Source organism: Syngnathus typhle, linkage group LG2, assembly GCF_033458585.1.
Source record: "Syngnathus typhle isolate RoL2023-S1 ecotype Sweden linkage group LG2, RoL_Styp_1.0, whole genome shotgun sequence".
Classification (NCBI taxonomy): domain Eukaryota; kingdom Metazoa; phylum Chordata; class Actinopteri; order Syngnathiformes; family Syngnathidae; genus Syngnathus; species Syngnathus typhle.
The window spans coordinates 9,762,723-9,777,174 of record NC_083739.1 but is presented as its reverse complement, the minus strand read 5'-3'; the positions used below and the strand labels follow the sequence as shown (position 1 = coordinate 9,777,174).

The following is a 14,452-nucleotide window of genomic DNA, read 5'->3' as shown; positions in this document are numbered from 1 at the left end:
AGTAACATTCCAGCACCATGTTGACTCTGAAAAGTACATTTTGTGCACCTCCCAACATTTGAGAACTTCCAATATTCTGATTCGTCAGTTTGTGGTTTCCGGACGGTGCCAAGAAGCTGTAACCGAGACTTGTGCCTAAAAGCAAACAGACGCAATTAATAGACAATGTCTGGGGCGGACGCAGAGTGGCTTGGAGACTGTGAGCTTTGCGTGACGTTTTGGCGTCCGCTGATGCTTTTCCACAGGGATCCTCCAGACCTGGCACAGGTCCTAACCTTCAGCCAGTATGAGATGACAGCATTTTTCAAAAATGCTTTTTTTGTTATGCCAGCCCACCTGCTTTACAGCATTTACTCCAATACGCTTGGCAGCTTTCTGGCAAATACGATTGCCAATGTTGACCAGTCTTTCCTGGCATTTGTTGATTCAAAGCACATATTCTATACTAGGGAAATCTCACAGAACACCACCACACAAAAATCTTGTCAAAAAAGTATACTATACATTGATACGAGTTGTTATTTGCCCGAATTTTTCTTTTCTTGAAGAAAAAAAATCAGGATACGTCTGTATTTTAAACCCCAACAGCGAGATGGCGCCAGCAAACTTTATTGCCGTTACTGTTATTGTTAACCGTGGCCCTCTACTGGTTATTAGGGGTATTGCAAGTGGTCCGTGAAATTGGGAATGGGAAACAACTGCAACAATTTAAAAAATAAAATGGACTCATTATTTACATTAGATTTATTTTCCAGCTAATTTTGGGAATCATTTACCCATCCAAATTATGTCAAATGTAGCTGATATTCCCAAAATAGTCACAGATGCAAATAAATAGCTTGTATGGGTCTATCCTCCTTCAGTGCAAAATAAAATAATATTCCGGCAACTCAGTGGTTCCCCGAGTTGCATCTTGGTTATAATGGTGATCCCTTGGACAAAACCAGTTGAAATTCCCTGCTTTACAACATCTGCCAAGTATTAGTTCATATTGGTTTCCTTTGCAGTGGAAGGGCAACATCAAATGGTGGCGCTATGCAAGACACCACCGAAGGACAATGCATTAGGTGCAGTTCTGGTTTGCTCACACATTATAGTACACATAAAAAATGGCAACTCAAGTCTGACTCAGGTCAAGTCGGATGACTTGAGTCCTCCATCTCTGGCTATTGTATCGATTTTTTGCCACATTTTTGTTAGGTGAATTTTTGTTGTAATGCAAACCGTGCTTTGACTCAAATGGACGGGAAACAGACTGTGTTTTACATTACAATGTTCCACTTGAAGAAATCGCTTTTTAATTGAGGTGGGAGGAGATTGAGCGTTATTGTGGCCAACAGAACGGTCCCACAGCTGTTCTTTTTCTCCTGAGTTTGAAATGCACATGAATTCCATTTATAATGTTGCAGTGACTCATGATTCCAGGCAGGATTGAGGAGACGATGGTCATCGCTGCATCAACAAGCCCACAAGAGGTCATTGACTGGACTCTCCAAATCGGTCTCTTTTAACACCCGCCATGTCAAATAGTTTCCTCTTAAAACAACATTTTTTTCTCTGATCAACATCCTCTCTGAGCCCAGTGACTAGACCTTTCAAGTCCCTCATCAGACAAAAATGTAGAGAAACAAGCCCTGTGTGAATGGCACTAAAAAGCCACGTGAAAATATTCATGTTGACGCTGTCCTGCCACAGCAAGGCAGCTCCAGGTTTGAATCACCATCAGTGGCCCACCACTTCAAACAGATTTCTCTTTTTTTCATCCCTTTTCTATTCAATACAGAGCAGTGATTCAACTGAAAAATGATTTAATGTAAATGAACTCATCATTCAAATTCCTTGGCTGATGCAAAATCATTTGGGCCTAGCAACAAGTGCAAGGGTTATAGGTCACGTTATAGGTGGAAAAACGTTTTGAACAAAGTAAAAAAAAAAAAAAAACTAATCTAAATTTACAATTTTAAGACACTTTAGACATTACACTTTACTCAAGTATGTCTTGTGTCAACCTAAAAAGCTTTTGACATCAGAAATGCTCCTAATTTGTGAGGGAACAGACAGTTGTGGAAATAGTAAATATTGTGTTTAACTGTTGCCTGGTGCAATTTCGATGTGCAGTTAACATGCTAGCTGTGTCTTCACCTGAAAATTGCATCTTTTCTTCAGATTGTCCGATGAGTGTGTATTGAGAGTGTGCGTGTGTGTGTGTGTGTGTGTGGGGGGGGGGGTTGATCCAGACATGACATCAGTGTGTGTACAGGGGCTTAGAGGGCTGACGTGGTCAATTTATAACACCTTATTGTCGTATCCTGGAACATTCCAAGACAGATGCTGAAGGAAGTAGCATCCATTTTTCAAGGTCCTAACAGTGGTCTTTGATTGACACTTGAGCAGGGTGTGGTTTTAGAGTTAGGGTCAGGGTTAGGGCATTGGACATGGCCACAGCGCCTGAAAGCTTGATTTTCACAATTTTGCAGCCTCATTTTATAGCCATGGTTTGTAGAAATTCAAATGAAATACAAATTAATAGTAAACTAATTACTTGAAATGGCATTCATAATGTCTAAGACAATATTTCTCTAAAGCTGATGATCCCTAACGTGGCTGTTTTTTTTTTTAACACCACGTGAAGTTCCAGTCATTCCAGCTGGGCATGTGAAAATGCCACCATGCCGCCGCAGGAACGCTCGGAAGGATGTCAACTTCCTGACGTATACGTGGGTCAAAGACCTGAAGGTCATGGTCGCTCGAAAGACAGTGAGGACAGCACCTGGCCCCAAACGTATATTCATATCTAATTCTCACTGCAGCATTACTTCTTTGATAAGAATTCTTCGATCTAAGCCCTGAAGAAAATATTACCTCTGTCTTTTTGTGGCCACAATGTACGGAAGAGGATTAGGGCCAGTGAAGAAAAAAGAAACGAGGGGTGACAGGATTCTGACTTTTTTTCTCAGAATTCTGACTTTATTCTCAGAATTCTGAGAATAAAGTCAGAATTCCCACCTTCTGACTTTAAAGTCAGAATTCTGAGAAAAAAGTCAGAATCCTGTCACCCCTCATTTTTTTTTCTTCACTGGCTCTAATCCTCTTCCATAACACAATGTAATACCCCAGCATCTCCAAATATTCTAACCTTTTTTGTTTCTGTTTTAACGTGGAGAAAAAAAATGGGAGTTATGCACCAGATGGATTCAGCAAACTTCATAACAAGAAAAAAAGCACTTTCTAGTATTACCTTTCCTAAAAGCAAAAAAAGAGCCATTAGGCTGCTTCAAGTTTATTGTCCAATTAAGCATGCAACAATTAATTAACCCCATGAGCCTTGACTGAGTCATAGTGGCATAATTCGGCTGATCCTTTGCGGGACTGATAAGTGACCAGTTAAGCACTGGCCACTTATATACTGCATCTCCTGATAAGACCTGTTACATTTTAATATTAATTTGTCCTCTTGAAACCAATACACATACATCTACTATACAGGGTCCATGTATCTAATACCACTCAAAAGTATGAAAAGCATTCATATTTTTTCCTCTCTTTTATTCACGTACTTGTTCGTGGTTGTACAGCTCATTCTAACACAAATTGTGCCTCGCTCCATACGTCTTTATTATACTCCCCCCTGGTGGAAAGGGAGACCCACTGAATTAAAGCGTTCATTGTACAGTAATTGCAGGAATTAGAAAGTGCTTCTTTTTTTTTTTTTTTTTAACGCATTACGACAGTTTTGAGCAGTGTTTTTTTCCCCTAGATTAGTAAATTGGTCAATACTTGCCACAAAATTGTATTTTACACACACGTTTTATCCATCTTGTGGTTACAATTGCTCATTTCCCCCCCTCTTGTGTCTTGAGCTCCCTAAATATGTCCAGAACGGAGGAACAAAAATAAATCCAAGCTGATATTCAGATATTTCAGCTTGCCTTTCTGTTTGAGCAATCCGAAACTTGACAAATGTGTGTCTGTCAAAGTGACTGACCAAAGTGGCTCCTTGCCGCAACGCTGGCGTGCAAGATATTTTACAACCATAAGGTTTTGTGCTGATAAGAAATCGATGACGCCTTAAGTCCTTTTTGACCTCATAAATGTCATCAGAGTGCACTATGCCCTTTCACATTTGATTATAATTAGGCTCATCAAGTACGCATGATGGTATAGAGCTGGTGTGCACTTTATTTGGGTTTCTGATCAAAGATGAATACCATCATGGTATGTACGTACATCTAGATGTGTGAAACAAGTCAGGACAGAGCACCTTTTGTTTGAAGCAACCCACGTTTCAAGTGAGCAATAGTTTGGGCCGGACATGATTAAATGAGGTGCTTTTTAAGGCCTTTACTGAAGCCTCTTTCCGTTTTTGTCTGTTTCTGGGTGTTTCTCCAGCGGGTGAAATGCACGGTGGTTGACTTGGCCAGTTCTTACTCGTGATAAAGAGAAGCTCCTTCCTTAGTTGGGATGCGATCATCAATCGCTCATCTCTTAACTTCTGTGCAAAATATAGTCTGGCCTATTGATTCTCTTTTCCTAGTTGAGTGATGTGCATCTTTTGGTATGGCACATACTGTAGATTTCTTTTGGTTCTGCTTTTGGTTCTGCTTTTGATTCGGCTTTGCTCTGCGGTGCAATTTCGCAACCCGGAAGTAGGTGTGACGTCACGACGAGCCTGTCCCCCAGCGTACTGTAGTAGTGTGCAGTACCGTCACAAAGGCGTGTCCTGCGTGTGTGGATTCTGTTTAGTTTATGCGCGCTCACACATGGATTTATGAGTGGCGCTTCATGCGCTGATCGTCCGCTTCTCAGACAGCTCAACGTCACACTTCAGCAGCATGTCTGAGCTCCGTAGCCGGCAGGATGTCTTCGCCAAGCCCAAGGTACGTCCAGTTGGGCTCCGCTGGACGTGAATTTGAGGCACTTTTTACGCACGGCGCGAGATGACTAGTGACATATTTAACGCGAATCACGTCTGGGATAACAATACTTGGGATTTTTACTGTATTCATTTTGTATACATGCAGTTATGTTCATCTTCATCTTAAATTACTCTGAAAGGCCTTGTCAACATGTTGCCACGTGTACTTTAGTGGTGTGACAATTCATAGGTTAATTGACAACTAATCAGTCTTCAGATTAATCGACAACTATTTTTCCAATCGAATCATTTGGATACCAGATTTAACTGATTCCAAACAAATTTTTTTTCATTTCTTTTGTCCACCCAAAAAGCAAAAAAAATATTTCATTCATTCGTTCAAATACTGAAAGAATATTGAAGTTTTTTTTGCCAATTTTCTGACCGAATTCTGACACATTTTATTACCGACCAATCCAGTAACTGGATCGTAATCAATTCATGTTTGTGTGTTTTTGGCACTGTCAATTGCAAACTCCCTGTATTTTCTGTAAGAAAAGGGGATGTATGACACTGTGTGTGTGTGCAGGTGTGTGTGTGTGTCCACATTCCACATGTATAGTGTTTGATAAGGTGACAGGAAATGACAGAAAGAGAGGGCCCGTCAGATTGTCTATAGTGTAAAATGACAAGCCAGCATGGCTGACAGATCTAAACTCATTAAATGTGAATTAGCTGTCAGGTTAGCCTCCATCCTTCATGCTGTCATCCTATTACAGGATGAGCTCATGGTTATCAAACTGGAGCACAAGCATGCTTCTGATTTGACTTCACATGAGCCAAAATATTAGCAACAGGACAACCCTACTGAGGCCCTGGAGGATGGGAGGGTCTCTGCGTACGTTATCGTTAAATGAACATGTCTCTACTGTGACAGTGGCTATCTTTATTCAAGATAGTTCTCACATAGAATCTCTATGTAGCCCCCAGAACATTGTGGCCGCAGATAACATGTTTACAAATGAGTATTTCACGCACACATTAAAAATTCTTCATGTATGTATGATGGGTACAAAAAAATAATCACGTTATTTTCAGAGTTCAATACATATCTTTTTCACCTAATTGTGTAACAGAATATTTGCTCCTAATAACCCGGGTGCTTACCCACAGGTTGAGCTTCACGTGCACCTCGATGGAGCCATCCGACTGCAAACAATTCTTGATGTCGCGAGGTAAGTCACTTTAAGCCTCAACTTCATTGTTATTCTTTGTTGTCATAGAAATAAAGTCTGCCTGTTAGACAGGTTTAATGACAAGTGCCACAAGAAGGTGACTGTCTATTAGAGCAGTTGTCAAAGGTTTTACACCAAGTACCACCCAAAAAAGAATTAGCTGGTAAAGTACATAGACCCCACCAGACTTTTTTGTTTCTGCAATCCCGCAAGTTTCAAAGCCCTCCTTGAAAGGAGGTGCAAAATATTACGTCACATGTAGTCTTAATCCCAGCATTTGGTCACTGGAGGCTGTGTTGCCCAATTTATTTATTTTATTTTTTTTTTAAATCCCAATTTTTTATATTCTCGTTCACATTTTAAAACAACCGTGATGTGTACCGTAAATTCCGGGCTATAAACCGCGACTTTTTTCCAAAATTTTGAACCCTGCGGCTTATAGTCAGGTGCGGCTTATATAAGGATTTTTTTCGTGATTTTTGTGATGACTTGATCACTTTTATACACTGTGGTATCTTGAAGAAGAAGAAAACAACAACAAAAATACTATTTTGAAACACTACTATGGCTGCTGCTTATTCTGGCTGTGTTGCTTGTGACTATTATGAGCTTTAGTAGGAATGCACGCTAGGTGACCTGCGTCAAAGGGCTCTAAACCCTTCGTCACAGGCAATGTTGAGAAAGACATGTTAAAGTATGTTATAAAAACTTTAAAAAGGTTTTCTGTGAATGGTCTTTCTTTGTAAAAAAACGCGTGTGCACGTGCGGCAAATAGTCCGGTGCGGCTTATATAAGAAAAAGACTAAAATATCCCCCAATTTTAGCTGGTGCGGTTTATAGTCCGGTGCGGCTTATAGTCCGGAATTTATGGTATATGTTGCAAAATATTCTATATAAATAAAGTTGCATTGTATTGCACATGTGTACAGCGACAATGAAAGGCATCCTATTCATTGTATTTAAAATAGATTTGATAAATTGATGTTACGACGAATAAGTCGTCCATTTTGCTTGAATTTTTCATGCCAAGTCCAACGTTGTACTTGCCTCCTCCATCCAAGATTCATCTCAATAAGTTTTTGGGCAGTAATAAGCCGCATTGATTGTTTTTATTTGTCTTGGCAGGAGACGCGGCATTCCTCTGCCTGCCACGACAGTCGAGGAGCTGAGGCTGCACATCGTTCTCCAGAAACCGGCCACGCTCACTGAGTTCCTGGGAAAGTTTGCAGAGTACATGCACGTGATCGCGTGAGTGCTTGCATTTCTCTCGCTCCTCACGCAACTTGAAGGTGGCATTTTTGAATTAGAATAGAAATAAATGGCAGGAATTGACAAACAATGGGAACTTGAACCTATTGAGTTGATTCTTTATTATTGAGTGTGTTAGCCTTTATTTTGAAAAACTAGTTCATTTCCTTGAATATGTTCCAAATTTCCGGCCCTCTGCAAGTCTATTCATGATTAACGACGATGATATCGCAGCGTTCAAGAGTCACAGTCCACCTCTCCAGGGTGAACGTTCACTCGCGCAGGCTGGTTATCACACACGCGTGTCATGGATTATTACAACGTCTGGGGAAAGGGCTTCATATGAAATTATATGCATCTCATTAGTGATTCGGTCACCATGGCAACCAAAGCCCCTACGGGATGACTCCATCTCACGGCTGTGAAAGGCGCAACAATGGCGAGCCCCTCCGTTGAATGGGACCTCTGCGCTTTTGACAATATCTGGAACACGCCAGCTCATACACTGTGCAAACGCCGTTTCTAATATTTAGAGAGCTGAGTGAGACAACAGCCGGGTTTCAACGCAAATACGAGAAGCCGCATTGCTCGGCCTCTGTCATGTGACACCGCCGGAGCCCAAAATGAGAGAGAGTGGAGGATACGTGAGCTGAAGCTCACCTCGTAAATAAACGTCAGACCCTCTGACAAGCTATCCATCTATCTTCATTTAATACACCAAAATAATGAGTTATTTAATTTTCCAAGTGATAAGGTTTGGAGTTTGTTGAATTCGGGACCTGTTTCTTGTCAGTTAGCCATGCAATCGCAAAGCCATTCCATAAATGATGCTGACTTTTGAATTTTACGATGGTTATGATCCAGTTCTTCTTTGGCCCCAGAGATTAAGTTGTAATTTAATTGCATGTTATCATAATAATTGTTAATAACAACCTGAGCTTGGTGATTGCCCCACTCTTGTGATATTTTACTATTCACATGTTTCAACTTTGTTGTAATTGGGGTAATGAATATGCCATTCAATATTTTTCAACGACTAAGCCTAGTTACGATGCGGACCGTGCCGCCGCCTTGAATGATTGCCGATTTACAGAGCTTCTGTCGTTCAGATGAGGCATCAGCAGCAATAGCATATCATTGAGTCATGGCCATAAAGTTTATCAGCAGCATCGAAGGCCACAGTCATGGTTTTTTTTGTTTTTTTTCCCCGCAGTGGAGACCGAGATGCCATAAAGAGGCTCGCCTTCGAGTTTGTGGAAGACAAAGCTAACGAAGGCGTGATTTACGTGGAAGTCAGATACAGTCCGCACCTTCTAGCCAACTGTCACGTGGAACCCATCCCGTGGAATCAGGCAAAGTACGTTACGGCGTTAATTCCTTCAACCAAAAGTCATCGAGTTGATTTCACAGTGATTTACTTCTTGACTTCTCAGGGGTGATCTGAGTCCGGATGAGGTGGTCCGACTGGTCAACGAGGGCCTCAAAGAAGGGGAGAGGGCCTTTCATGTCAAAGTCAGGTCCATTCTATGCTGCATGCGCCACATGCCAAGTAATGCATAACTGCTCACACTCCAAACTGCCTTGTAAGATAAGCTTCTGATTAGATAACAAGCAGGAGCAACTTACACAGCTCCATTTTTTACAAACACACTACTGGAGGTGGTTAAAGTACTCACACTGTACTTAAGTCCAAGTACAGTGGAAAAATATTCAACTCCTGTTTTTAAAGACACAATTATTTAAAGCAGGAATATTTCTAATGTATAATATGCATTTTTGGGAGTACAAGGGAGATGAAACATTTAGTATATATAAATGTGGGTTCCCTGGATGGCGAGAAATATTTTCCAAAGTATGTCTCTTTTTGAAGACATTGCTATTTTATAACACCCCTGCCTCCGATTGTCCTCAGAAAACATCACATTTTTGGTGTGCGTATAATACATGAGATTGCTGCCTTGAATGATTGAGAAGATTTTGGGGGGTGCATTTTATAATTATGTGTTGGAACTAAATCCAACATGTGTCATTCTGTTCTAAAAATGGTGAGCTCATCAAAGATTTCAACAGTTTAAATTGCAACGTATTTTGTAATATCTGCACGTGTGGACAGATCAGCTTTGTGAAAAATATTGAAGTCTACCAAATTGTGACATTGGAGGTTCCAGACCAATGTCAGCCATATGCAATTAGAATATATTATATTTGTCAATGCTCCCTAGCTCATGTAGACAGTTGACACCCTAATAACAGTTAGGCTCAGGAAACACGAAGTCATGTGAACCTTTTTTTTGTTTTTTAATTCCTGCAGCTTCCTGTTTTGCCAATTTTCTTTTGTATTTTACACTCATAGGATGTCTTGTTTTGTACTATCACACTGCACGTGGTCCTGTGGCTTTGTGCGGTATAAGGGTCATTCCAGAATTGATTATTCTGTTTGTTTGGCCTGAGACAAAAAGTAGTAGTAGTAAATGTCCTTTCTAAATCACGTTGCGCTTGAGCACACCTTTAAATGAGCGTTTTTTCATTTTGATTTTGTTAAAGTGCGTTGATTTTGAATATTACAGGTTGGTCAGCGGACGTGGTGGAGCTGTGTAAGAAATATCGCCACGAGGGAGTGGTGGCCATCGACCTGGCGGGTGACGAGTCACTCAACTGCGAGGCCTACCCGGGACACAGGAGAGCCTACGAGGTGGGTCATTCTACATTATGTAGCAGAGTGGATGTTAAGTGCCCTGAAATTTTTGATTCGATCCTGATTTTGACTGAAGACATTTTGTGACCTTTTACAAAGACACTTGGAAACTGAGTGTTGATTGAATGAATATTTATTGATCCCCAGGGGTGGGGAAATTCAGGCCCCAGCAGTATCCATACCACAGAGTGGGTATACAAAAGACACAGATGGCATGAGCGCAACTCAATAGCCACACAATGGCGCCACAAAGAAAGTTAGAAAGTGGTCAAGATAAAAGCCAAGGAAAAAAGGTGCAGATGGTCACCACCGGGCTAGCATGGCAAAAGTCGTTGGTTCCAACGAGCACGAGGGAGCGGACTCCCCACAGGGGTTGCGGCTGCAAGGCCAAGGCGAGGGACCCGGTCATCACTGGCCGGATAAGCAGGAAGCCATTGCAGAGTTACGCCGGTCTCGGGAAAAAAAAAAGAAAAAATCCGATCCGAAGAGATACCGAGGTGCGGTAGAAAACCACCAGCATCGCCGAATGGACAAAAAAACAGAAAGAAAAAAGGAGAAAAGAAGAAAATAAAGAGGAAAAGAGAGAACGCTGCTGGGAGGCAGCCACTCACGGCGCCATACCAAGAAAAAAAATAATAATTTTTGCTAATATGTTGGATTCCGTTAACAGGAAGCAGTGCGCTGCGGGATCCATCGGACAGTTCACGCGGGCGAGGTGGGCGCGGCCTGTGTGGTCAAGGAGGTACGCCATTGGATGGTTTCAACTGTGGCACATTCCCGACAGAGGCGGAAGAAAGTTTTCATACTTTCAGCTGAGGACACAGAGCTTAATAGTCATGATAAATTTGAGCAATCTTCTCCATGGCAGACCTTTCATTTTACATGAGACAAAAAAAATAGTTTCATTAACAGGACCAAAAAATTTGACAAAAGAGCTGTAGCACCAACCTTGTTGGTGTTACACTGTTGCGGATAGATACAGTGGTGCCTTGAGATATAAATTTGATTTACAACCATACTCACATCTCAAATTACCTTCCTCCATTGAATGAACCAATAATCCATTCCTCTTTCCCGTTTGATGTTGTTTACGCCCTCATTTCACCTTCCAGGCTGTGGAGGTTCTGAAGGCTGAGCGCGTGGGGCATGGTTACAGGACCTTGGAGGATCGAGTGCTTTACCAGCAATTATTGGCTCAAAACATGCATTTTGAGGTGAGTCCAAAATGCTGACTGAGGGAAAAGGTAGTTAGAAGGGAGGATGAGGGGAACAAGACCAACAGAACCGGCAAACTAACTTCCTAACAAAACAACGGGACTGACCGACCGACAGGGTTGGCTAACAGAAACAAAACTGACCGACAAAGACGTGAGACAAGAACACATGAAGACATCAACCACCCGACCGGAAGTGACACGCAGACACGACGGGATTTAAATACAAGACAGGTAACGAGAGGCGGGTGACTGTAATTAGTACATTGATTGCGAGTGGACACAGGAAGGGAGGGGCGAGTACACAGACGCGGACAGTAACCATGACAACCAACACATAATAAAACAACCAATATTTTAACATAGTTCCAACTTAAACGACTGGTTTTTCTTTATTATTCTTTTTTTTTACTTTGTGTATGAGAGCATCTCATTCATGTTTGAGCACATTTTTCTGGTGTATGAGAATTTCAAAATATGACAACAAAATAAGTATTATTTGGAATCCACCTTCCAGCATAACCAGGCTGTAATGGTTGCCAAATATAGGAGCATTTCACAATTGTATGAGGATAAAAAAAAGATCACACGGTGTATGAGAGGCTTTCAACTCTATGTGTGAGAGTTAATGGCAAATTGTGTCCCCAATCTATCCAGGTGTGTCCCATCTCCAGCAAGCTGACGGGCTCCTGCAATGCCGACTTCACCAAACATCCCGTTGTCACGTAAGCTCGCCTTCCATTTGCCAGAATAGTGCTAGCGTGTGCTTGCGTGTGTGTTAATGCATGTGCACTTGCTCATTTTGCAGGTTTAGGAAGGACAAAGCCAACTACTCCCTCAATACAGACGACCCGCTGATCTTTGGCTCCACCCTCCAGTTGGACTACTCGGTTGCACAAGAGCACATGGGCTTCAATCACGACGAATTTAAGAGACTGGTGAGGGCCTTTTGCACTACTCACCAAAATGTACTAAAAGTTCAAACAAACTATACTTGAATAAATATTTTAAATTAAACCGTTAAAGTTTTTAAGTTGATGCAAATGTACTTCAAACATATGTATAACCGAACTACTAAAAGAAACAATGAAACAACTACAAATGATGCAAAGTTTGGGCTTTCATTCTGTAGTTTTCTTCTGTACCGCTAGAGGGAGCCTGTGCACCACCTTTTGCAAATTGCTTCTAACTTCCCGTCTCTGAATCTGACACAATCTGATCTTCCTGTTTGAAGCCTCGTCCTCTTGCCTTGGTCATTTGAACCGATTTGACCTGAACTAAGGAATGTTATTGTTCCTTTCACAGATCAATTATTCCTCAGCTTTCATGGACACATTCTCTTGGAGTCTTGACTCTTGTTTGATGTTTAGTTGCCTTCACTGTCACGTTTCAACATCAACGAAGAGAAATAGAACTTCTAGGGTTTCTTTGGCCCTTTTGAGTGTTCTTCCTGAACCTACACACTAATGTGTTATACTTTCTACCCGTTTTGTTCTGTAGAACATCTGTTCCGCCTCGTCTTGCTTCTTACCTGAAGAAGAGAAGCGCGAGTTACTGGGCAAACTCTACAAGGCCTACGGGATGATCCGGAGCACAGCCTTCTGAAGCCTGACCTACCAGCTGCCAGGTGCTCCCGAACCTTAACCTCTACAGCCGACACACGAGAATGTCTTAATCCTCTTCACATTTCTGCAACCATCTCAAGTGTGTACGATGTTCTCACCTCAGTTTACAGGATTTGCTACCGCTGCTTGGAAACAAGTGCAGATGTGTGTTTTTTTTACAACAGTGTTGTTATGCAGTATTTCAAAACTATGCATGCACACGTTTGTGCGTTTACATCACGTGACATGTCAGGGATGCATGTGATACCTCAGCTCTCGACGTACACAAACACATTGCTCATGTATTCACATAAATGCCACGTTGTTCCCATGACAACTGCAATGTGGAAAGCGATGCGGTGCGGAAGATACCATTCACTGTGGAAGGGGAGTTGGAAGGATCCAGACCAAATAGCCTCAACAGGATTTTTTTTTTTAAAGAGTATTAACCCAAAAGGCTCACTCGGTGCTGTACTACCACTTTTCACAATAAAACTTGTTTTCTTGTGCTGTGTATATTATTCATAAACATTTCTGATAATTGACCTCCACGTCGACAATGCAACAAACTTCTGATCATAGTTGTGTGCAACTAACTTCATGTTTTATACAGTTTGTCTTCAGGTGGGAGCGGGGGCTGAAGCAGACAATAAAAGCGCTCACAGCTCTGAAGATAAAGTTCTGTTTTCTCTTCACAAATATTTATTATCTTAATTAAGAATGAGACATTTTAATCATGTGTATGAGAGAATTTCAATTGTCATCCATTTGGTTTTCACAATTACCCCTCAACTGATGTGTGCCGTACAGATTTAATTCGAGTCAGCAAATATCAGCCGAACATTTCTCTTGCTTGGAAATCCGATCATGATCACGCCTTTAATTTTGCCGTAGCAAATTTGGCAGAACCTAACGACTCATTAAATCCATGATACTCTTGTCTTTATACATTCGTAATAATGAGGAATTAACTGTAAAGACGTTTTGGGTTAATAAAGAGACTATTTGTAATGCATTAAGATGCATTCATATTAATATTTAAGCTTTAGGAGAAAAATCCCTATACAAACTGTTTCATCCAATTGTCAAATTAGCATCTTTAGCATTGCTGCAAATCTAAACTTTGGGGGGCATTAATTGTCAAAAAAATATAGTATATTAATAAATAACGTTTTTTCTTTCTTTCTTGGAAACAATTATTACATTTAAAATGTCAGTAATCCAAATATTCATATCAGATAATTTTTTCAAAAGGAATTTTATCTTTAGCCAGCCTTCTGGAGCAGCTATTAGTTTATTCATTTATGTCTGTTTCAATATGAAATGATTAAACAATACAATAACATTGATCGCAATAATAATCCTTTGAACATACACCCTCCTTGTATTTGGTCTTTTACCTAAACCTAACAGTAGATCAAATTGAAACAAAACAAAAATGAAAAGCTCCCACAGCTTTGCAGACAAACTGGAATACAGGGGGGGCCTTGCAGGGTCCTCAAGTAAACATGAGCTTTGTGTTGCCACTTAATATACACAAAGTTCCTTAATATTTACTGCGGAGGTAACGAATCCCACTCAGCCTCTTTTATCTCCTCCGA

General features: G+C 41.0%; 1 protein-coding gene across 1 annotated transcript; it reads left to right on the top strand.

The window, feature by feature from the left end:
• Positions 1-4,673: 4,673 nt before the first annotated feature.
• Positions 4,674-13,359, top strand: ada (adenosine deaminase). The gene is made up of 11 exons (XM_061271397.1): positions 4,674-4,877; positions 6,029-6,090; positions 7,216-7,338; positions 8,552-8,695; positions 8,772-8,887; positions 9,906-10,030; positions 10,704-10,775; positions 11,146-11,247; positions 11,905-11,972; positions 12,056-12,185; positions 12,748-13,359. The coding sequence occupies exons 1-11, from the start codon at positions 4,833-4,835 to the stop codon at positions 12,850-12,852; spliced, it is 1,092 nt and encodes a 363-aa protein (XP_061127381.1). The 5' UTR covers positions 4,674-4,832; the 3' UTR covers positions 12,853-13,359.
• The last annotated feature ends 1,093 nt before the right edge of the window (positions 13,360-14,452 follow it).